This window comes from Lytechinus pictus, chromosome 2 (genome assembly GCF_037042905.1).
Source record: "Lytechinus pictus isolate F3 Inbred chromosome 2, Lp3.0, whole genome shotgun sequence".
Classification (NCBI taxonomy): domain Eukaryota; kingdom Metazoa; phylum Echinodermata; class Echinoidea; order Temnopleuroida; family Toxopneustidae; genus Lytechinus; species Lytechinus pictus.
Window position 1 is genome coordinate 6,065,533 of NC_087246.1, and position 24,981 is coordinate 6,090,513.

Genomic DNA, 24,981 nt, shown 5'->3' on the forward strand with positions numbered 1-24,981 from the left:
AGTATGACTGAACATCCTGCCTTAGTTTCAGGTCACATGACCAAGGTCAAGGTCATTTAGGGTCAACGAAGTTAAGACCATGTTGGGGGAATCAACACCAAAATTTTAACCTAAGGCTAAGTTTTTGAAATGTTATAACTTAAAAAGTATATGGACCTAGTTCATGAAACGTAGACATAAGGATAATGAAGTATTACTGAACATCCTGCCTGAGTTTCAGGTCATATGACCAAGGTCAAAGGTCATTTAGGGTCAATGAATTTTGGCCATGTTGGCGGTATTTGTTGAATTGCCATCATAGCTTTGAAAGTTTATATATATAGTTCATAAAACTTGGGATATAAGAGTAATGAAGTGTCACTGAACATCCCATGTGAGTTTCAGGTCACATGACCAAGGTCAAATGTCATTTAAGGTCATTGAACTTTGGCCATGTTAGGGATAATTGTTGAATTGTCATCATAACTGAAAGTTTATGGATAAACTTCATGAAATGTGGACATAGGGGTAATCAAGTAACACCGATCATCTTGCACAAGTCTTTGCTCTCATGATCAAGACCAAATGTCTTTTAGGGTCAGTGAATGTAGTTTTTGTCTCACCTGCATAGCAGAGTGAGACTATAGGCGCCGCTTTTCCGACGGCGGCGTCAACACCAAATCTTAACCTAAGGTTAAGTTTTTGAAATGACAGCATAACTTAGAAAATATATGGACCTAGTTCATGAAACTTGGACATAAGGTTAATCAAGTATCACTAAACATCCTGCATGAGTTTCACGTCACATGACCAAGGTCAAAGGTCATTTAGGGTCAATGAACTTTGGCCGAATGGGGGTATCTGTTGAATTACCATCATAACTTTGAAAGTTCATGGATCTGATTCATGAAACTTGGACCTAATAGTAATCAAGTATTACTGAACATCCTGCATAAGTTTCACGTCACATGATCAAGGTCAAAGGTCATTTAGGGTCAATGAACTTTGGCCAAATTGGGGGTATTTGTTGAATTACCATCATAACTTTGAAAGTATGTTGGTCTAGTTCATAAAACTTGGACATAAGAGTAATCAAGTATCACTGAACATCCTGTGCGCTGACCAAGGTCAAAGGTCAATGAACTTTGGCCATAATGGGGGTATCTGTTGAATTACCATCATAACTTTGAAAGTTTATGGATCTGACTCGTGAAACTTGGACATAAGAGTTATCAAGTATCACTGAACAACCTGTGCAAGTTTCAGGTCACATGATCAAGGTCAAAGGTCATGTAAGGTCAATGAACTTTGGCCACGTTGGGGGTATTTGTTGAATTACCATCATATCTCTGTAAGTGTATTGGTCTGGTTCATAAAACATGGAAATAAGAGTAACCAAGTATCACTGAACATCTTGTGCGAGTTAAAGTAGTTTTCAAAGTCAGCACTGCTGCTATATTGAATCGCGTGATGCAGGTGAGACCGCCAGAGGCATTCCACTTGTTTTATTATTATAAGAATGGTCAAAATAATTATTTTATAGTCGTTTTCAAAGTCAGCACTGCTGCTATATTGAATTGTGGAATGCAGGCGAGACTGCCAGAGGGGCTCCATTTGTTTATCATTTATATAACCACAACTTTATTTAATTTCAGTGAAACATTTGATCTTTGAAGAATTTACAGAATTTTAGTTCTGCTGCATTTTATACTATGCTAAATCATAGAGCTGAATATTTGTCTGTGTATTTTGTTGTAATGATTTTGGGATTTGATAGCCTTGCAAATTTTTACTTCCTTTACACTGAATTAAAAAAAAAAAAAACTCATGTGATATGATTGTTTATGAATTGTATGGTCGTTTGTGCTTCATGTTTTAGTATGCTTGGATACAGGTCTAGTATATTTCTGATATAATTTTTATCCAACTCTATATGTTTGTGCTTGAACTGAATAGGTTTATTTTTTGACATAAGGTATGTAACAATTAACTTCCAGATTCACAGTACCTCCTTTAAGGAAGTATATTTTTCTTTCATTATTATTCTAGAGCTTGGAACCAAAGTTTTTTACAAGATGCAATCCAGTCTGTCAACCAGGAGATTAGACCAACCCCTCATCCCTATGATGCTTCATCAGAGTATAGGAAGAGCGGTATGGTGACATGTCTTCTAAGGTTCTATGTTCAAGTGTCACAACTCATCGACAACAACCAGGTCAGCAAATTGACATTGTTTTGAAAAGAATAGAGAGAGAGATTTTGAACACCTCTCAGCCAGTCTGAATGTGGGAGAAAGAATATAAGTTGAGACAATATTTGCCCTTGTTGCAGTATTCTATATTTTTTAATGATTGCATTATATATTCCTATGAGAAATGTATGTGTGAGGATTGTGTTTGTGTGTAATTAGGTTTGTAAAGGTGTGTCTCAATTAGATTTGACTATTTATGTCTGGGACTGACCTGCAACATTGCCATTGGAAAGGAACGACCAGAGCTCAAAACTTAACTTGCCCCTTATGTAGCTTAGATTTGAAAGCAAAATTATTTCTAATTTTCAGTAAGACAATTTGGGATATCCACTTCGAATTTGATTTCAGTTAGGTTAGATATTGAGAAATCATCCTAAGTTCAGTGTTATTTTCTCTTTGGTACTGAAGTATGTTTATTATTAGAATGACACTATTATATCATAAGCCTTGCAGGATTCAAATTCCACTGAAGAAGCATTGTCCATTTCCAAGAAGTTTATGTAGATCCCCAACCAAATTTATTCTTGTAATTCCTCTAAGTGCAAAAGCACCATTTTGGATGCCATGCTAGATTTAAGGGAGATTATTGTGTATATGTACATGTAACTCCTAACTTGATACATCTGGTAGACATGTATGCTTTGTGTGAACCTATCATAATGATTATTTGGAGAAGGGGGAGGGGTACCAGTTTTAGTGATCGTACGGGACAATTTATAATACTTCAGATTTACCCTTACTTCCCACACTCAAAGATTTCAACACCGAAGGAGCTCCTTTTATACTTAATATGTCATAACCTCAATTTTCTATGTTGTAATGGAAACTAGGCATTGACTGGTCCATTCTCTCAAGGTCAGCTGTCAGATCCCAGCATTCCTGCATCCTACAACGATGAAGGTCCAGTCAGTACACAGATCTATCAGGTATTGTCTCTTTGTGTTTTTGTTGTTGTTTTCTTGTTTGTTTTGTTTTATTCAGGGGGGGGGGGTAGTGAGATTGAATCAAGCTCTCCATGAGACTATTAATGGAATAACAAGAATGTTTAGATATCTCGGATATGACTTTAAATGTAGTCCCCATTTAGAGGAGTATCACCACCTTTGCATGTTAAGAACCCACTGCACTATTTGTACAAGAGTAGGGGGAAACCCGATGTAGTGGTCCACCTGCACTCCCCCCCAATCAGTTATATCAGGAAGAGAGTCCTGCGGGTCATCGTGATTCAGTTTGTTTTTTGCCTACCGGCCACAGGTGACATCAAACGAATATAATCTGATGGTTTATCTATCAACTCCCTTCCATTTTCTCCAATTTCAGTGTGAAGTACGTCAAATCTGTACTCGGTGCACATTTTCTACCCAATATTTTATGGAGTCTATAACTTTAATTATCTACCATAGAAAAGTTGTGAATCAATATAAATTAAAATTAGGTTGATAAGTAACAATGATATTTAGGATTAACAAGTTATAATGGTACTCGTAATATCATTTGATAAGATCGGGAGTAATTCTTAAACAATTTGTCAGGTGATCAAGCTCTTGTCACCTGAATGTGATCAAAAGAACAGGTAGTGAAGTGCTCGGAGAGTAATGAGTATATCATCAAGAGCGATGTCTCTTAACTAAAATAACTGTTTGCATCCGTTTGCATCCAGCCTCCACCTAAAGACCAACCTGATGCGAATCCTCTTGGTCGACCTATCATTCATAAAGGAGCTCTTCAGCAATGCTCTGGGGAGGCCATCTTCAGTGATGATATACCAGTCCATGAAGGTAAAAAATACAGAGATCTTAAAAGTTGCTATTATCAATTATTGTCATTTAATGTTAACTCAAATGGAATCTTTTGGTTTTGAATGACCAAGGGGCACAGTTTCTATAGTAATTCTTTGTGAATGCCAGCATTTCAGAGATAATGTCCTTTTTAAATAATTCTATAGTGATTGTAGGTTATTGATTTGTGATTTTTTAAAATAATGATGTTCAGTATTTTCATTGCAAAGGAAAATTGAAGGGTATGTTGTATCAGTGGTTGAATTATTCACTTATATTGATGTTGGTTGCTATATATGTACTACCAGACCTTGTTCTATCTTCTTCATTTTATAATGAAGTAACATCAATCCATGAAGCACTGTCAAGCAACAACTGCCACTTTGATTAGACCTATATTCTATGTCTTATCATCTGTCAGTTAATCAAATTCTATTTCCTTTATTTCACGGCAATGTATTAATATATAGGATTTTGTTTGTTTTTAAACAGGAGAACTGTATTTGGCTTTGGTCCTAAGTACGAGAGCTCATGCAAAGATAATGTAAGTATACAACTTTAAATGTGGTATGAATATTAGATAATGTCATATTTATGTGTTGTGTGAATGATTTGGAAAAGCATTTGAATATTAAAGAAACAAGTTTTTTATATGTGTAATAAAGTCTAGTATTATTTATGGAGCTGATATCATGGTATCAAAAGTAAAGAATGTGGTTTTACCAATGAAACAAAGCGTATTATTGATTTATTCATTTAAAGAGTGTTCAGTGGGTGGAGCGCAGTGTGTAGAGTAAAAAGGGCAAGCATCTGGGCCCCATCTTTATACAAAGAGTTTTGATTGATCCGATCAATTTCAACTATATGGAAATCCATCCATGTCATAATTTTGTCTTCAGGCAATATGTGCAATGTCCTTTGTAGAGGAGCATACTAAATTGCAAAGTAAACAATGCATATTAAAATTTTATCCAGAAAACATTTTGAACAAACATGCATTTTCAAAGTTGACAATGTTGGCTTTCCATAGTTGTGATTGATTGGATCAATCACAACTCTTTGTAAGATGAGGCCCAGGACTACATGTTTCCCTGTCTCTCCTCTAAATGAAAATCCCTTGTTCAGTCATGCTTTAAATGAGAGCATCTAGTTTTATCATTTTAGGAAGAAATCTATGTGCAGTGTCCTTTGTAGAGGAGCATACTAAATTGCGAAGTAAACAATGCATATGAAAATACATGATATCTAGAAAACATTTTGAACAAACATGCATTTTCAATGTTGACAATGTTGGCTTTCCATAGTTGTGATTGATTGGATCAATCACAACTCTTTGTAAGATGAGGCCCAGGACTACATGTTTCCCTGTCTCTCCTCTAAATGAAAATCCCTTGTTCAGTCATGCTTTAAATGAGAGCATCTAGTTTTATCATTTTAGGAAGAAATCTATGTGCAGTGTCCTTTGTAGAGGAGCATACTAAATTGCGAAGTAAACAATGCATATGAAAATACATGATATCTAGAAAACATTTTGAACAAACATGCATTTTCAATGTTGACAATGTTGGCTTTCCATAGTTGTGATTGATTGGATCAATCACAACTCTTTGTAAGATGAGGCCCAGGACTACATGTTTCCCTGTCTCTCCTCTAAATGAAAATCCCTTGTTCAGTCATGCTTTAAATGAGAGCATCTAATTTTATCATTTTAGGAAGAAATCTATGTGCAGTGTCTTTTGTAGAGGAGCATACTAAATTGCGAAGTAAACAATGCATATGAAAATACATGATATCTAGAAAACATTTTGAACAAACATGCATTTTCAATGTTGACAATGTTGGCTTTCCATAGTTGTGATTGATTGGATCAATCACAACTCTTTGTAAGATGAGGCCCAGGACTACATGTTTCCCTGTCTCTCCTCTAAATGAAAATCCCTTGTTCAGTCATGCTTTAAATGAGAGCATCTAGTTTTATCATTTTAGGAAGAAATCTAAGATTTTTTAAATCATAAATCATTCATGTTGTCATATGTGTTCATCATTTTAAAGTAATAAAATAATTAAATAATTGAATTTCAGCTGTGTTGATGCAAGCAAGGCCTTGGCTCTAGAAGGAGTACAAGCATATATATGTCACAAGGATATACCTGGTGATAAGTATATCCGTGATGGTTTTGAGCTGTTTGCAGCAGAGGAGGTGAGATTTAGTTGTATCGGGAGGGGCATGCAGGGGTCATTTATCTGTTGGTAGAGTAAAACATGACTTCATAAACAACTGGAACATGAATTTTAAATGTATGAGCTAGATGGTTTTCTTAATATTTTCCTATCATATGACTTTTTGACTAGAAATTAGCAGCTGTATTTTATTAAAACTTAGTAACCAACTTGTTAAATGAAGGAAAGAAACTTATTCTCGCATAGGTAGGGTTTATTTACATTATTACAAGGTTTGTTGATATTTGAATAACGTAAGAACTCCAACTTTGTTTTGTGATAGGTTCACTGTGTTGGGCAGGTCATTGGTGCTATTGTTGCTACCTCAAATCGTCTTGCCAACAATGCAGCCAAACTGGTTGAAATCCAGTATGAAGACCTCCATCCACGCATTTTGACCATCCAGGTGAGATGTCATGAGATTAACATTTGTACACTGTGCATTTCAAAACTAAATTCCATGTTTGAAAGACTTCCTTTACTTTAATTACACTTTGGGGGTTGTTTATTTTTTTTTAAATAAGCAGTCAAAGTTATTAAATATTTTGTATATGTTGTATTTGTTAAATTAGTAAGCTTCTCATTTAGTAGTTCTTGATTTAAAGCCTGTTTATGGTAATGGTATTCAAGTAATATCCTTACATTCAAGTCCAAATTAATCACATGTTAAACAAAAAAGTAGACTTCATTCTTAATCTATTTCAAAGTTGCATGGTTCAAGTCAACCATTTTGTGTGAACATAGTATTTATGAAATAAAAGGTATATGGAAGTTCATATCCATCAAAGATAATTAAATTTGGACCAAATTCAAGACATACTAATACTAATCTAATGACTTGAGTGTAAGGTTGATGACTTGGTCCCCAGTCCTGAGATATTCTTTGAATCCACACCACAGGATGCAATCAAAGAGGATTCTTTCTTCAAGGGTCCTGATATAGACTCTGAGTTCAACTATGGTGACCTGGAGGAGAGTTTCAAACAATCTGATAGGATCCTTGAAGGAACCTTTGATGTTGGTGGACAGGAACACTTCTACATGGAAACTCAGACATGTGTAGTTCGACCTGGAGAAGATGATGAAATGACTATCCATGCCTCCTCCCAGGCTCTTACAAATGTACAGGTAATCAAACTATTTAAACTCAATTATCTCGTCAGATATCATGATGTGAAAGCGAACGAATGATAATCTGATGAGTCATGCTTTCAATTTTTCAACCCATTTAGATTCTGTTGTAAATGAACAAAATTGAATATATATGTGTGTGTGTACTTTATAATTCATTAATTGAATAAGAAATGAGAGTAATGTAAAGATAAACCTCATAATTAAATCCAAATTATCAATGGGAAAGGCTAGATTAAATGAATATTGACAATGATAATTGGGGATAAAAAATATCATTGGGGGACAGATTTCTCAATAAATCGTGATGTGAGATGCTGTCAGCATGATATTTAATTACTCTCTACCCTAATTTAGCTAATATTCACAATTCTTATGAACATAGTTTTGAAAATATGCTGTCAAGAGTAACCTCCTGTAAATATAATTTAACTGTGTACCTGCTTGACAGACCACAAATTATTCAAAATATTTTATTTTATGTATAAATCCAATACTTATTTCATTAAATTACTGGGCATCACATTTTGGTCTCAATAGATATGCAAGTCTCAATGAGTCCTTGAACAATGTGGAAGTAGGTTCTTGCGTTACTTACAAATATGTTGTGAAAAATATTAAGGGGAGCTGAATTAGCCCTCCCCCTCCAGGTCTTTTTTTTTTTGTTAAATGTGGAGTAAAAGCTTAAATGGCACCTCTCAAACTGAGGCATGTTGGAGTATCTTTTGACATTTTGTTTCCTGAAAAGGTTGGGGTAGCCAGAGTTCTTGGTGTTCCTCGTAACCGAATTGCAGTTCAGAGCAAGAGGATTGGGGGATCATTTGGAGGAAAAGAGGAAATCCTCTCACACTTTGCAGCATGTGCTGTAGCTGCCAAAATGTGAGTGATTTGTTGTGTGTGCTATATATTCCGAGTTCAAGAGGATTTAATGCTATGTTATGGTATTTAGCTTGAATAAATATTCTCAATCCTGAAAATTTTGTATTAACAGAACTAGTTTTATGAGAAAGAGAAGTGAGAGGTACATGCCACTCACATCATACAAAACCACAATAGGAATAATCATGTGTAGATCACTACACTCAAATCTTACATGGGGTACATGTATGAGTTCAATTCTTGGGCAATTGTTTTCAACTTTTCATACGCCTCTGTAAGTTTTATTACCCCCCCCCCCTCTTTCCAAGTAAACATTCCTTACCTATTTGTTTTGCTGGAAAAATCAGAGTTTATGTGTAGGATATATAATTGGTGTAACAAAGATAAAGCAAAGTGCATTGATGGCACTATTCCCAAAACAGGGCAAATGTCCTCAGCTATGTCTTTATAGGCATGTAGAACTGTTCCAGTGATACTTTGTGTATATAATCTTTATTATAATATGTTAGCATGGATCCTCATCAAATGATTGGATGATATGTATATTGTGACCATTTATTTAGTTTAGCTAACTGTCAAATTTGAAAATGATAACAAGATCTATTGACCAGTCATGATTTTGAGCTGAGGATGGTTTATCAGATAGCCAGGATCCACATCAATGTCTTATAAAACATACAAGCATTATAATAATTACCTGCACCTATTACCACTGATCCTGTCCAAACACCCTTGGCTATGCATCGGGCATGGTATAACTGTTCCAAAGGCATGTTAAGAAATTTTCACTTGTGTCATTGATGATGTATATTATATGTAAAGTAATCTGATCTCAATATTTGGCAAGACACAAATAAATTTAGGTGTTTTGCCAAAGTGAGTAAAAAACATTAATACAAATCTGCACTGGTGTGAATGAGAAAAACAACAAAGTAATACAATATCCCGATACACTGAGATATGCCATTGATAATATTCATTCTGACTTTTGTATATTTATTCCATTTACAGGTTGGGTCGGTCTACACGTATCCGTTTAGATCGTACAACAGATATGCTGATGTCTGGTGGAAGGCATCCATTACATGCAAAGTACCGTGTTGGTTTCCGTAATGATGGGCGTATCCTTGCTGTCGATGCTGATCTGTACTTTGATGGAGGCTTCCTTAATGATGCCACTGCGTGGGTAATGTACTCAAAACAACTCCATTCTTCTTGTTCACTTTGAAAGGGTCTTATTTATACTCAACATTCATTCCCCCAAAGTGATTTTACTAACTTGCTAGTCATGATAATTCCCATACCATGTATTTTGTATGGTCTTACACAGCGTATTTATTCAGATCAACGATGTTGGACTTAGGTAAATTATTTCATTTGAAAAAAACAAACATTTTATAGTATTTGTTGCATTGACATGAACTCATCATTGACAATAACCCATCATTTCTTGTTATGTACATTACCGAACAAGTTTCCCATTTTCATCTACTTTCTTGAACTGGATTCCCTTAAACCAGTTTAGAAGATCGCTTGGCCTAGCATTCTTATCTCCATCTCCTGAACTGGTTTCAAAGTCACTTCACGTAAAGCGATCTTGTTGCTATGGCAAAGCTCTCAATGGGGTCACATGTTTCACACGATATTTGAAACCGCAGCATAGGCATTCTATACACAATGGCCTGTATTCTGAAGTTGGGTTTAATTTAACCTCTGGTTTAAAGTTGTGGCTTAACTATGGAAAGCCAATAGCATAAATCTCTAACAGTATGATTTCAATCAGCTCCTTTTTCTTTCAAATCATTCTTAACTGTTTTGGATGGATAGATAAATAAGCTTTCTTCACCATTCTCGAGCTAGGAAAGAGCACAGTAAACATAAGAAACATCCAATGTCAGGAAAATTTTGACATTTTTGGCTGTCTATAATTTTAGCACAGAGTTAGACCATGGTCTAAATTAAACCTGACTTCAGAATACGGGCCAGTGTGTGTGTAGTGCACCAAACATACACCCAGTCTTGTACTTCTGTGCAAACATCGCTTCGCGAAGAACGGTTGTGTCCTCTGCTTCACTTAAACCAGTTGAACTAGGCAAAGCGATATTGAAAACCACTTCGTAAGGTGGTTTCAAACTGGTTTGGAAGACCGCTGAAGATCGCTGCCAAGGTCGCTTTGAGTGTTCCCATTACACATTAACTGGTTTCTATTATTGTAGTTTAAGCAAGTATATGAGAATTGGGGCTTATGCTTATGTAGGATCTGCACATTATGATGATAGTTGTAATATGTTAATGTAGACAAAGCTTGTGTCAACTAATAGTAACTGTCACAATTTTTTATACTTTCAGGTAATGCGGCAAGCAACGCTTGTGTTTGAGAGTTTTTACAGCTTTACTGGTTTCCGTGTGAAAGGTCACTGCTGTCGTACAAACCTGCCTTCTAACACTGCTATGAGAGGATTTGGTTGCCCTCAGTCCTTAGCTGTCACTGAACACATCTTGTCTGAAGTAGCCATAGCCACAGGTGTCTCACCAAGAATGGTGAGTGATTTTGTTATTTAATTGTTTAATATCAAGTAGTGTCTTCCAGGAGACAGATGATTATATATTTTTTTTCATATTGGCAATCATTGTTCACTATGCTTACATGGTAGTTTTATAGTTGGCTATATCACCTTTTACAATTATCTAGCTGCCTTTAGCTTTACAATGCAAAAAGCTAAGAGTTAATAATTATTTTCTTGTGATTTTAAGGTACATGAACTGAACTTCAAACCTGATGGAGCATCAGTGATAGAGGGTGCTAACCCAATGGAAATGGATATCTTCAGAGAATGTTGGGATACCTGTCTCCGACTGAGTGACTATGATACAAGGATGAATGCTGTGGAGCAATTCAACAGGTGATTAAAAACTTATCGATTGTTGGCCTCTGTGATTTGGATTAAATTTGAAAAAAAAACTGATCATATAGCTTTGAAATGATAATGAATTTGTCATAATTGATCAACAATAGCCTACAAGTGTATGAATCATTTTATAAGAATTTCAGGGGGAGGTTGAAAGGCCACTATACACCATACGATCCCTATTTTCCCTATTCATATTGTACATAATAGAGTGAACAGGGATCTATGGCAGCCATTTTGAATATTAAGAAAATAAATATTTTGTCAAAAATAATTTTTTAAAGAGTACTTCACTCCTGCCACACAATGTCATGCATTTTATAGCCAATATTAAGATTTTCATGGGTAATTTGTATATACTGGTGGCCATATTGGATTTTGCCATTTAGCGGAAAAAAAATGCTCAAGGTTACACGAGTGGTATCATTCAGATTTGTAATAATTTTCTATGGGACCTAGTGTGGACTAGAGTCCTGATTTCTGAATTGTCATATGAATACTTAATTGAAAATTTATGGCTATTTCATTTTATTCATAGTTGTAAAAGCGAATTCAGTTTAAAATCAAATGATGATTATTAGCTATGATTTTTTGCCAACTTGGCAATGAATGTGATTTAAAATGCCTTGCAATTATTGAAAATTTTGATATAGTTATCCTGAACCTCAAATAATATTCTATATGTGTATAATTATTCAATTCAGAATGCTGTTTCCAGCTCTGCCACGTCTGAATGATTTTCAAGTGAAAAACTTAAGATATTCAACATCTCTCTGATTCATGCATTGATTTATTTCAATGGATTGTACATAATCGAGAAAAAAATCTCCATCCTTCCTCAATAAATTCTCTCTGAAATGTGAATATTTTAGTTGGCATCTCTTTGTTTCTACTTCAATCAGTTCTTATACAAGTTGTAAGGTGTGTGATGGCCTAGAATAACAAGAAACAAGGTTTGAATATTGGGTTCATACCTCTGACACATACAAGCTGGGAGAATTTCCCAGCAATCCCTCAAAACATTTACCTGGCAATAGTTAGCATCTTATTGGGGTTTGGAAGAAACGGCAATAATTTTCCTTGCTAACCAGCCTTCCCCCCTCCTATATCCTAGTAAGGGTCAATGATATTTCTAGCAAGTTTCCTTTAGGACTGATTCTTTATTTACTTCATACATGTATATTTCCTTGTTTCTATTTATATCAGGATGAATACCTGGAAGAAACGAGGTCTGTCTATCATCCCAACCAAACATGGCATCGGAATATTTGGTATGCCTGCCCTCAATCAGGTAGAATATGGATTTGCTTTCTTTATGAACTGGCATGATTACAATAGACTTCTGGGAGCATTCTATAATATAAATTTTTTGGTTGTTTTATCTTACACAGTCTGTTTTTCCATAGTAACAATGGTAACATGTGAGATCTGGCAAGTTGTTGAACAAAATATATTGATGAAATGTGTTGCATTGCATAAACTTCACGATAGTAATTGTTGGATGTTTTACACAACATTTACTATGTGTAACAGTCAGACACCTGTCTCTCAGCCAATCAAATCCATGGAAAGTTGCGAGATATGCCAACTTTTCAGAAGACAGATGCAGATGAAACACTCCGAAAATGGAAATGGCCATACAATTACCATGTTTGTGAGTTTAATGTAAGGGGGGTGGGCGCAGTTAAGTAACGAGAGAATAGGGGAAGGTGGTACTCATTATTTGGTGATCATTCACACCAGTTTTATGACCAAATATATCTGTTCTAAAGAAAAAAATAATAAAAGACACATGACATACAGGTCTACCGTCTAGGCAAGGAAATCATTTTGATTTTTAGGGGCTATTTTTGTTCACATAGGAGTAATTGCTGTTTTTTTTGTGCAGAATTAGCATTTATACGGTCAATTCAATATCATTCTGCCATACATGTATGTAGAATATTGATTTTCTAAATGTAGTTGAATATTGTTTATGGAAGATATAGGAATGACTGCAGTAGTTTTGCCCCAAAACATTTTATTTTGGACAGTTTTAGGGGCAATTTTGGCGGTGATGAGGGCCAAATCATCCATCGCCTACTTGTAATTCCTCCAGGAGTTAGTTATATAATGTCTGGAGAAAAAATGGAGTATTTGGTATTAAATCGTAAATTGAAAAAAGGTACAACAATAGTTATATAGAATCATCTTCTAAATAAAGTTCTTGTTTTTTTTATATAATTAAGTAGAAATTTACAATTCCTAAAATAATTGTCATTATTGATTTCATAGGGAGGAGCTCTGGTTCACATTTATACTGATGGTTCTGTGTTGATCAACCATGGTGGTATTGAGATGGGACAGGGACTCTATACTAAAATTGTTCAGGTATGTAGCAATAACAATCGTTTGTCACAAGAGGCGTGGCTGTCTATATCCATCTTACCTAGTTTTGTTGACTCCTAGAACTAATGAATAGTCATATTTTTAAATTACATTCATGTAGATGAATGTTCAAGGGTGAACTACAGAGACCTGAGTTTGAAATGGTAAAAACTCTTTTGGGGAGGAGGGGGAGTACATATTTATGGAAAAATGAATGTTCAAATTTCTAATGCATAAGTCCCATTTTGTGCATATCAATGTAAAAAAAAATTAGTGTCGGTAATGTTGTCAATATTTTCTAGTGATTCTTTTCTACTGTCTGGTTTAACTCCACATAAACAAGCAACCTCCTTGAATATCTTGGATCTTGTTAGGAATATCCATGGTAATTTGATTAATATGAATTAATATCACCATCACGATCCCAATTTACCTGTACATGAAGCACTGCGCATTGACTATACTATTTTGATGTTTTGATGATTAGGTTGCAAGTACAACCTTGGACATCCCTGTAAGTAAGATTCATACTAGTGATACTGCTTTAGACAAGGTTCCAAATACAACAACCACAGGTGGAAGCATTGGTACTGATTTACAAGGTAGTGCTGTAAAGGTAATGTAGTTCTCTTCCTTTCATTTATTCATCAGCTCCCATTTAAAATAGGGAGTTTCATTTTTAAAAACAATCAACATTCCTGTATGTTCAAACCCCATTTGTCTCCATTCTAACTTCATTTAAAGAATGATCATCAATAAGATTTTAGACCATTACAACTTTCATATGAACTAAAAAACGTAAACAGATCATTTCAGGGAGTACCTAGCTAATAAACGGGGTCAGACGTTCATACTTTTTGGAGTTGCCCAAATTTTAAAGCAGGTGTGGCTGAGACGTACAGTGTAAAAAGTTTACATGTTCGTTTTGTTTGTCTGAAAAAACATGGAAAGTTTTCTCTGGCTCTGTCTAAAGTTATCGTTGATTCAACTTCTCTAACAAAGGTTAGATAATGAATTTGGAGTTGTAGGCCTAATAGAGAGATAGATAGTCCTAGTAATGTTGATTTTGTTTCATTGTTTATTTTAATTTTAGGCAGCCTGTGATGTGTTGAAGGAGCGCTTAGAGCCATACCGAACAGCAAATCCCAAGGGAACTTGGGAAAACTGGGTAAGGAGCCCTTATCTATATTAAAACCAGATTGAGGTTGGGGGAGGGGGGTAATTATTCCCCCACCACAAAATTGTTGAATATATACAAGATACACGTTTTTTCATAATCCTTATTGCATATATTGATACCGATTGTTTAATGATCAGAATTACATAATACTGGACAGGTGTAGCTTAAACATCTTTTTTCAATGTATGATGGCACTATAAATTTTTCCAAATTATGTTAATTCTGGCAAGAAATTATTGTACCTTTCTGAAAAATAGTTTGAAACAACTAGCACACACACACACTGTGATAGCCACCAGCATACCCACACACAAACTCTTCTGTTTGAAATTGAAAAAAAAGAATAAAAAAAGGTACCATTTACATAATTTTGGGCTGGCTCATTTTGAGTTATGAAATCATAAGTGCAATTTTATTGATTTCTTTATCCAGGTCCAAGCAGCCTATCTTGACAGAGTAAGCCTTTCAACTGCAGGCTTTTACAAGTAAGTACATTGTGAAATGTATACACAAAAGTTATGTATCTACAACTTTGCAACTTTACTTCTACAAAATGGGAATACCATGTCGGTATTCAGATCAATAATTGAATTGAGCAAAAAATTTACGAAGTATTTTACTTGGCTAAGATATGTTATTGAGATGGATTCAATTCATACTTTTGCATTATACCTTAGCCAGTCAATATGATACAAATTTTTTACAAGCAAAAATTTGACATCTTGTTGTCATCGTTCAATATTGCGCAAACAACGCATTTCACCATTAGTACTAATTTATAATTCTGCTGAATTTGGGATGACTGTTCAAAAAGCCTTTACCTGCCAATGGGATTTTATAATTGTGAAGCTTAAGTATCCTTGAGAGCTATCTTAAATTTAGGGTAAAATGCTTAACCAAATTCATGAATTGAATACCAAAAGCAGTTAATTATTTAATCTTAGTAAATATCTACCAGGCAAGGGTATTCATTATTGGCAGTGTCAAATCAAGATAATTGGTCCATGCTAATTTTGTTCAAAATGCTGACTTGCAACCAATCAGAATCGTTATTTCATACCTCCAATTCATGACAAATCTTTGTGTTTCGGGGCCTTTGGCTGATGTCACTGTCTCTGTTGTTCTATTGCTATTGATGGTGGTGCCTTTACCGTAAATCACACTACATATATTAAATCAGACCTTATAAGACCTGAGGACATAGATGCTGTATTCATCATTTTGGGATGAAGTTCTGAAAGGAGGTTTCTATTTGAATGTTGGTATAGTTAATTGAGATGTTTAATTAGTTGGAATGTGTGGTCTTGGTTTTGGGAGAGGGTGTTGTTAAAATATCATTACTAATTTACACATTTGTTTATAGTGTGTTTTTGCCACTGCCTTAATTTTTGAGAAATTTGTTCGATTCAATTTTCTTGTTTCATCCTTTCCATTATCTAGGAGGCCTGGTCCAACATTTGACTGGGTTACAAAAACCGGTAATCCTTATTACTATTTCACCATGGGAGTAGGTGTATCTGAGGTTGAGATAGATTGTCTTACTGGAGAGCATCAGTTATTACGCACTGATATCATCATGGATGTTGGCAAGAGTATCAACCCTGCATTAGATATAGGACAGGTATATCTATACTATCAATTCTATGACCGTGGGGGCTGTTTGTTTTTAATGACAAATTTATAGTTAACTACATTGATTTTATCTATTTTGGCATTTATATAGTTCCTTTCTATAGTAAAATACCCAAAGCATTTTACAATAAAATCAATAACAAAGAGTAACTCTACTCTCCAAGTACTTAGAAAATGTGAAGAGGATATCACTGAGAAAATAAATGGGGTTCGTTTTTAACACGGGTCAGCAGCCGATCCAAATTAATTTTTCCATGCTTGTTACCATAATAAGAAATGTTTTTAAATGGACCTCTAGAGAGTGTTCCATAAATTGATTTTCAAAGATTTCCATTGTTGCATTTAAAAAAGAAAAATTCTATAAGCTACTGAAATTGATGAATCTGATTGGCTGATGACAAGTTGATCAGTGAGAACCACTGACAAGGTACTTGAATCTGATTGGCTGATGACAAGTTGATCAGTGAGAACCACTGACAAGGTACTTGAATCTGATTGGCTGATGACAAGTTGATCAGTGAGAACCACTGACAAGGTACTTGAATCTGATTGGCTGATGACAAGTTGATCAGTGAGAACCACTGACAAGGTACTTGAATCTGATTGGCTGATGACAAGTTGATCAGTGAGAACCACTGACAAGGTACTTGAATCTGATTGGCTGATGACAAGTTGATCAGTGAGAACCACTGACAAGGTACTTGAATCTGATTGGCTGATGACAAGTTGATCAGTGAGAACCACTGACAAGGTACTTGAATCTGATTGGCTGATGACAAGTTGATCAGTGAGAACCACTGACAAGGTACTTGAATCTGATTGGCTGATGACAAGTTGATCAGTGAGAACCACTGACAAGGTACTTGAATCTGATTGGCTGATGTCAAGTTGATCAGTGAGAACCACTGACAAGGTACTTGAATCTGATTGGCTGATGACAAGTTGATCAGTGAGAACCACTGACAAGGTACTTGAATGTAAATTCTGTATTTTATAGATTGAACAGACACCAGACACAAATATTTGGGAGAGGAGAAGTGCATGGCCTGACGAGAAGTGAAGTCACCAAGTTGTCCGGGGGAGGGGGAAGCAGAAATATATAAATTTACAGAGAAATGAGAGTGACATGGCAGCATAAAAAAGGCAAATCTACAAATTTGTCTGATGCATGCATGTATAACTCAGACTTTTACATGAATCAAAATTGAGTATCTTTACACCTCAATAGATTTCTAAAGTTAATTAAAAGAACTGGAGTGTGCCTCATATCATCTGTATGATTTATTCTTCATCTCTCTGTTAAAGATTGAGGGAGGTTTCCTCCAAGGTTATGGTTACTTTACCATGGAAGAGAAAAGATTCAACCAAGAGGGTGCCCTGACTACTAACGGACCCGACTCGTACAAGATACCATCAGTGAAAGACATCCCTAAAGAATTCAATGTGACTCTCCTGAGAAACATGCGTACCCCTGAAGATAATCTCTACTCCTCAAAGGTACGAATTAATATTAACCTGTTTACTACTGATTTATGCAATTCCCAATTGGTTTAGTATGAGGAACCCCCACTTTCATTATGTAACAGGTTAAGAATCTTATAGTGATGTACTGAGCAAATAACAAAGTTTATTTCAAAGAGATGAAATGTCCTCTCATTTGATCAGCAAATGTAATTTTCCCAAGAAATGATAGTAGTCATTTACATTTCTCCTCATGGAAATATTAGGAAATGTACCAGATTAAATATTAGTATGATAAGTACCAATACTCTGAATAAATGTAGGGGAGTACTATCACATAAAGAATGATTACTTGCTTGTATTTGCAATAGAGAATTTATTTATTGTGCTTTCATTGCACACTTTATCATACAAATTTGAACTTATAATCTTCTTGATATGTCTTGGCTATTCTTGTTTTGTGTATTATCTACATCACCCACCAGTGGAGGATGACTGTATTTTGATAATTAAGCTGTAAGTGTATTATGTGGTACAAATTAGTGACCTCAAGACAATCATGCTAAGATAAATTTATTAGAGGGGATTGTAATTCACTCTTATTGGGCTCCTTGAATACTTTAGGGCTAATTTTGTTGTTGTTGTTGACTATCTATAATTGTCTGTAATGGCAGCTGAGAAGTCCATTATTGTCTCCCACCTCTATCATTAACACCTCTTAAATAGCCCAGTTCATCAATGATTTAATCAATATTAATATCTTGAATCTTATGCCATTTTGAGACTCCAGACTATTTTGATTGATAGCATTAATATCGAATCATCTTATTTTTCTATTTACAGGGCATTGGAGAACCACCATTCTTTATTGGGGCATCTGTATTTTTTGCCATCAAGCATGCCCTCTGTTGTTCTCGCTCTGATAATGGACTGACGGGTGTCTTTGATCTCAATGCTCCAGCCACAGTTGAGAGAGTACGCTTGACGTGTGGGGATCTTAAGACGAATGACTAAGTTCATTGTAATGGAATATTTCTCTTCTGGGCCAAGTTTTCATGAAAGGTGTTATCACTGGAAATTCTTTAATATTTTAGTTCAGTCATTGGTTTTCATTTGCTGAGAAGCATCAATCTCTGATTGTTACCATATAAACTGTCAGGGAAAGACTTATTAATGCCAAAACTACTAAAACAATGCTTAGAATTGCCTTCTAATTTGCTTAGCTTGTAACTATATGCAATTTATCATAATCTTAAAATAGTTGTCTAAATCCTATTATGAAGAAATGGTAATTGTTAAGGTGATTCATTATTTTTGTTTGCATTACAATTTTTTTTTTAATATAGTCATTGGGATATACAATCAAGTCTCAAACAAGGAGAATAAAATTTTGACCTCTCTTAATCAATGGTGCTTGATATCAAGAATGAATGGGTAAACTACCACGGGCATGATATTGCCAGTATTCTATCAATTTGATTGAAATCTTGAAATAAGAAACAAAATCAATCTTAAATCAGTACTATTACATTTTAATTGTGAAATATATAGCAGAAGAATATCATGTGAAAATAAACATCATCTTTGAGAGAAGAACAACACAGTATTACTGTAATTGATACAAAATATTTTTTACAATGTACAGGCATAACAATCTACTATTTAAGAGATGAATGAATCTATTTTTTATTTTTTGCTTTTTTTCAAGAAGTAGAGTCTGAGCCAGATCACAATTTGTAATTTTGCACGATTACACAGAACACTGAGAAATAGATTTTGTGATAAAATGTTTGTACACTGTACTTTCTAAAAAGTCTTTGTACAAAGTGCTAGCCATCTCCAACTTTTTGTAAGTGTTTGGACTTGGTACATTTGGAGAATATGGTTAAATGATTGTGATGGATTGATAGTGATTGATTGCTTTATTGATGTTTAACTATTTCATTTCATTTTGTTTATTTCCATTTTCAACAATTACAGTTTGTTTTGTAAATTTTGACATACAAATAACAAACATATTTCAGGTATCCCTTACAAAAATTGTGTTCAAGGTTATTACATATCAGGTTGACATAATGACTATTATGTAATTTTGCATGATTTCAGTCAAAATTGAAGTGAACGAAGTGCATAGATTTGCTATTTAGAATATGCAGCTTACTAAGTGTGTGTGTGTGTTCAGAGTGATGATTTTAAATTTTTGATGTGGTGTTTCCAGAACGGAAAATTCAATAAAACATGTATGTCCAACAGCCTGTATACGGGACAATACTGAAATAGGTTGTCTCTGCTTTGCATTTCATATGGAAAGGTGTAATTCTCATCAATTATCTTGGCTTCAGCAGCAGTTCATGAAGTAGGATTTGAGGAATGGGGTTGGATGTACAAAAGGCGGGTTTTTTATTTTCATTCAAGTAATGAAATATGTTGTTCCGTTCTGTATATTAATGCCATCCTGCCTGATGTCCCGCATGCCCCCATTCCCCTACAATCTCAGAACACACTACGGCAAACACTGCCTGTAAACCATTTTACTCATTTGAATTTCAAATCAAACCATTGCAAACTATACCTACAAATTAACTGGAAAACACTGCCTGTGAATCATTTTGCTCATTTGAATTTCAAATCACACCATTGCAAACTATACCTACAAATTAAGTGGAAAACACTGCCTGTGAACCATTTTACTCATTTGAATTTCAAATCACACCATTGCAAACTATACCTACAAATTAAGTGGAAAACACTGCCTGTGAACCATTTTACTCATTTGAATTTCAAATCACACCGTTGCAAACTATACGTGCAAATTAAGTGGAAAAACTGCCTGTAAAACATTCTGCCGTACTTTTGGCAAAAGGAAGCAAGTTACAAAAGTATCATTTGTTGTAGATGAGCAATGTGTGTTCGTCATTTACATAGGCATCACTGCAATTTAACAGCATATTTTCTTCAATATCTTTCCATAGAACGATAATTTCTTCCCCAAATTTTGCCTGAACGTGCAACATACAAAGGGTGTTTCAGAAACAACAGTAACTCAAATTTGACTGATGTGTCACTTGCTTCCTTTTGCCAAAGTTGGGCAGCATTGTACAAACACAAACTACTTTTACTACCTGGAAATAATGTATCTTTGATTTTATAAATGCCTAGGACAGTATTATTCACAGACATTTTGAATTTTGAGGAATATTAATGCCATATATTATCATACCAAAGAGTTAAATTTTGATTTTCTGTAGAAATCACTGAGGTCAGTCATGAAGATTTTACTTCTGTTTATTCATTTTTTATAATAATTTTGAGGAATATCATTAATGCCATATATTATCATACCAAAGAGTTAAATTTTGATTTTCTGTAGAAATCACTGAGGTCAGTCATGAAGATTTTACTTCTGTTTATTCATTTTTTATAATAATTTTGAGGAATATCATTAATGCCATATATTATCATACCAAAGAGTTAAATTTTGATTTTCTGTAGAAATCACTGAGGTCAGTCATGAAGATTTTACTTCTGTTTATTCATTTTTTATAATAATTTTGAGGAATATCATTAATGCCATATATTATCATACCAAAGAGTTAAATATTTGATTTTCTATGAAAATCTCTGAGGTCAGTCATGAAGATTTTACTTCTGTTTATTCATTTTTTTATACGCCCGTCTATATAGACGGGACGTATTATGGTATCACGCTCGTTGTCCGCCTGTCTGTCCGTTAACTTTTTCTTGTAAACGCGATAACTTCTGTTTAACTTAACCTAGGCTCATATAATTTGGTGTGTAGATCCCAAGAAGCCTATTGATTTTGAGGGTAAAAGGTCAAGGTCACAGTGACATGTTTTCATCTTACCCTGCTGAAGTCCTTGTTAACGCGATAACTTTAGTTTAACTTAACCTACAGTGTGAGTCAGAAAAAATGCTACACTTTTTAAATTAAGTATTTTCAAAGAAAATGTGGGATTCAGAGGGAATTCTAGCATGTATGGATAGAGTAAATATTCCTTTGTCACTTGTTAAAATTGTTTCATTGTCGTTGTTATGGTTGAGTGCACAACAGCCATTGTTTGAAAAAATGTCAAAACCCATTTGCGCCAAGTCAGGTGATTACCTGCTGAAACAGAGACAAAAGCATTCACACAAACAATGAGCGTAAAGTTTATGCGTATGTTTATTAATCAAGAAAAATAAACACGAGAACCAGTAAATCAATAAATTATCTTCACTGAAAAAATCCTTTTCATTGTCATTTTGGCCATAACTTGGACAAAGCTTCCCGCCTTCAATCTTCCATATATTTACTCTATCTATACATGCTAGAAATTCTCTCTGAATCCCACATTTTCTTTAAAATATACTTAATTTACAAAGTGTAACATTTTTTCTGACTCGCACTGTATAGGCTCATATAATTTGGTGTGTATGATACTAGCATATATCCCAGGAAGCCTATTGATTTTGAGGTCAGACAGTCAAAGGTGAAGTCGCCACCTTCGACTTTTCTTGCTTGATGAATAACTCCATTTTCCACGTTACAGGCGGGCGTATTATATGCTCGCCTTAGCGACACTCTTGTTTTCTTTATTTAGCATTCTAATGCATTGTCACACTTGAGAAACCCACTCCATTCAGATTGATGGTATGTATAGTAAATTTTGTCAATCTGGAGTCATGTTCTTGGTGGTTTGATTGTAGCATTGATTGAACTGTAGAATTCATGGACATTGAACCTGTTAACAATAAAAGTGTTCAACTTGCTCAACTCTAAAGCTGCAAAGTGCACTTTTCTGGAGCACCAAGTGTATTGCTCAGTATCTTGATATATCATAAACTTGCCTTCAGTAAATGTCTAGTAATGTAATTCATTATTTGAATGAATGTTATTCCTTCCTTGCATCTGTGCTTGTGAAAGTCTTTCTCTTATCATAGAATAATATTTATGGAGAGTAAAAATCACATATTAATATCTTCTGTATTAAATAAAATTTCTTTTGAGATCTTTTGATTAGTTTGCTGATTGTAATGCATTGTATCATGATAGTAAAATACTTTAAATCTGATTTTGAATAAAAATTGATTATTAATAAGTGTACAAAAAATTGCTTCTGATACTTTTACCTGTGTAATTTTTCCACAAGTGTGTTACATTGAACTATACATGTATGGATTTTACTCAATTTATATCACTATTGTTACTTTAAATATTTGCCAATATAAATCTTTCATGAATACTATAAAAATATGTATTTTTAGATTGTTTAGTGATTATTATTGAAATAAGGCACTGCAGCTGTTTGATTAAGTGATGAAATCGTCTTGGTCAATGACTTGATAAATTTCATGTTAGAAATTGTTTTCTAAAGACCATGTGTGATTTTTTTTCGGTATTACGACATTTGCTCTTATGACAATTACTCCTCTGTTGATTTCTAGAGTAGAGATAAGGTTTTTAGTTCATAGTCATGTGAAGATTAGGATTAAGGTGAAAGAAAGGTTTGAAGCTTTGTTTTATGTTTGGCTTCATGTGTGTTTATCCAATCGGAGCAATTGCAAGAGCAAATGTCAGGAATCTGATTTTCTCTGTGTTTTGTTGTGTAAGATCATCTAATGATTTACTACTTAAAGTTAACAAAGTATATTGATAAATATAGCATATATTAAGTATCCTATTCACATAAAAGATGTGTATTTTAGTGTGTGTGTGTGTGTGTGTAGTAATAACATTTAATTTCACATTCATTTATTATCTTCTCTTTTGTGTTAGATCATGTAATGATCAATGACCTATCTAACATCAATAAAGCATACTGATAAACATTGCAAATCATGCCATTGCATTGAAATGTATTTCATTTAGTGTCTGATTAATTCGATGTTCTTGTCATACAGTGTCCCCATGAATTTTATGCACACAATACTTTAAAATAAAATGAGAAGATGAACTATGTTAGAGATACAAAGAAATCCTAGCACAGTTTACTTCAAATCTTATGAATTGTTTATATGAAAAAAAGAATTAACAAAATGGGATTTGTCCTGTATGAATCATTATGAAATAAAATGCAATAATGCATACTTTAAGACCATTCTGTGATCATTTTTTTCAGAGAGTTGAGATGATGTCCTTCTTTTGAAATGAAGTCTTATAATTTCTCCTTTTTATAGTTGGTTTTACTTATGTTGTTACTCAAGAAATGGCATATGATTAATCTAATTACATCCCCTGTACAAAAGTCAACGCAGCAACAGTAGTCAGACATTCATTCATCCAAATAAGTTTGCAAAATGAATAATAGCAATTATGTCAAATAGCACAATATCATGTTATCTGTCTGGAAAATGAATGAAAAAAGGCCACAATCATCAACACATAATGAGCTACACTTCAATCTGGGTTGGTATGGTATGATGGTGTATGAAGTTGGAGAAAGACATGGATGTATTTCATAGCTGTACCAATGTATACTTCTTTCTTATCATCCATGCTCTTACTTCTCCCTCACACAAAAGGACTTTGAATCCTTTAGTTGATTATTCGTAGTTGTATATTTCTCAATTTCTGTTGGGTTTATTCAGGCACTCGTATATGTGCCCCTCCCCTCTCATTATGTCAATCTAGACGCCCCATAAAAAGGGAAATACATAAATGAAAATGGAGACACAACAGGGCATGCCCTCCCGAAAGTTTGGAAGGCTTGTATTTTGTTAAGAGATCTAACTTGGAAGAAAAAAGAACAATAAGCCGGAGAAATACCTACGAAAAATTAAGTGGCAGTCTGTGGGGGGGGGGGGGGGGGGGTTAGGACGGATTTACCCCCTATGTGCTGCACTCAACCCAGGTGAGGTAAATGGGTACCGACAGGAAGTAATTCCTCACAACATGTTTTCATGGCCCTGGGAAGCGGAGTGCTTCAGCACCCCCGAAAATTTCCTTGGTGGTGCTGCACATATATTATCCATAGGAAGCACCGCCTCAAGGTATTTTGAAAGATGTGTAAAAATGTAACCAAAACGACCTCCATTTTGTAGTGAAAACAATTTTTTTTTGCTTTTCAGATTCCTCGAAACCAAAGTGTCCTCCATGTTTTGTCACGCATGCATAGCAGAACGAGACTATAGGCGCCGCTTTTCCGACGGCGGCGTCGTCGTCAACATCAAATCTTAACCGGTGGTTAAGTTTTT

General features: G+C 34.6%; 1 protein-coding gene across 1 annotated transcript in view; it reads left to right on the forward strand.

Annotated features, from left to right (window-relative positions):
- Positions 1-23,626, forward strand: part of LOC129254936 (xanthine dehydrogenase/oxidase-like) — a 46,016-nt gene extending 22,390 nt beyond the window's left edge. Inside the window, exons 13-31 of the mRNA XM_064108079.1 lie at positions 2,029-2,194; positions 3,061-3,156; positions 3,891-4,008; positions 4,501-4,552; positions 6,091-6,208; positions 6,512-6,634; positions 7,129-7,356; positions 8,108-8,238; positions 9,250-9,424; positions 10,588-10,779; positions 10,993-11,141; positions 12,354-12,438; positions 13,422-13,517; positions 14,002-14,130; positions 14,608-14,682; positions 15,127-15,179; positions 16,135-16,315; positions 17,632-17,823; positions 18,631-23,626. Coding sequence (XP_063964149.1) covers positions 2,029-2,194; positions 3,061-3,156; positions 3,891-4,008; positions 4,501-4,552; positions 6,091-6,208; positions 6,512-6,634; positions 7,129-7,356; positions 8,108-8,238; positions 9,250-9,424; positions 10,588-10,779; positions 10,993-11,141; positions 12,354-12,438; positions 13,422-13,517; positions 14,002-14,130; positions 14,608-14,682; positions 15,127-15,179; positions 16,135-16,315; positions 17,632-17,823; positions 18,631-18,801 — 2,530 coding nt within the window. The 3' untranslated portion in view covers positions 18,802-23,626. The remainder of the gene's footprint in view (positions 1-2,028; positions 2,195-3,060; positions 3,157-3,890; positions 4,009-4,500; positions 4,553-6,090; positions 6,209-6,511; positions 6,635-7,128; positions 7,357-8,107; positions 8,239-9,249; positions 9,425-10,587; positions 10,780-10,992; positions 11,142-12,353; positions 12,439-13,421; positions 13,518-14,001; positions 14,131-14,607; positions 14,683-15,126; positions 15,180-16,134; positions 16,316-17,631; positions 17,824-18,630) is intronic.
- The last annotated feature ends 1,355 nt before the right edge of the window (positions 23,627-24,981 follow it).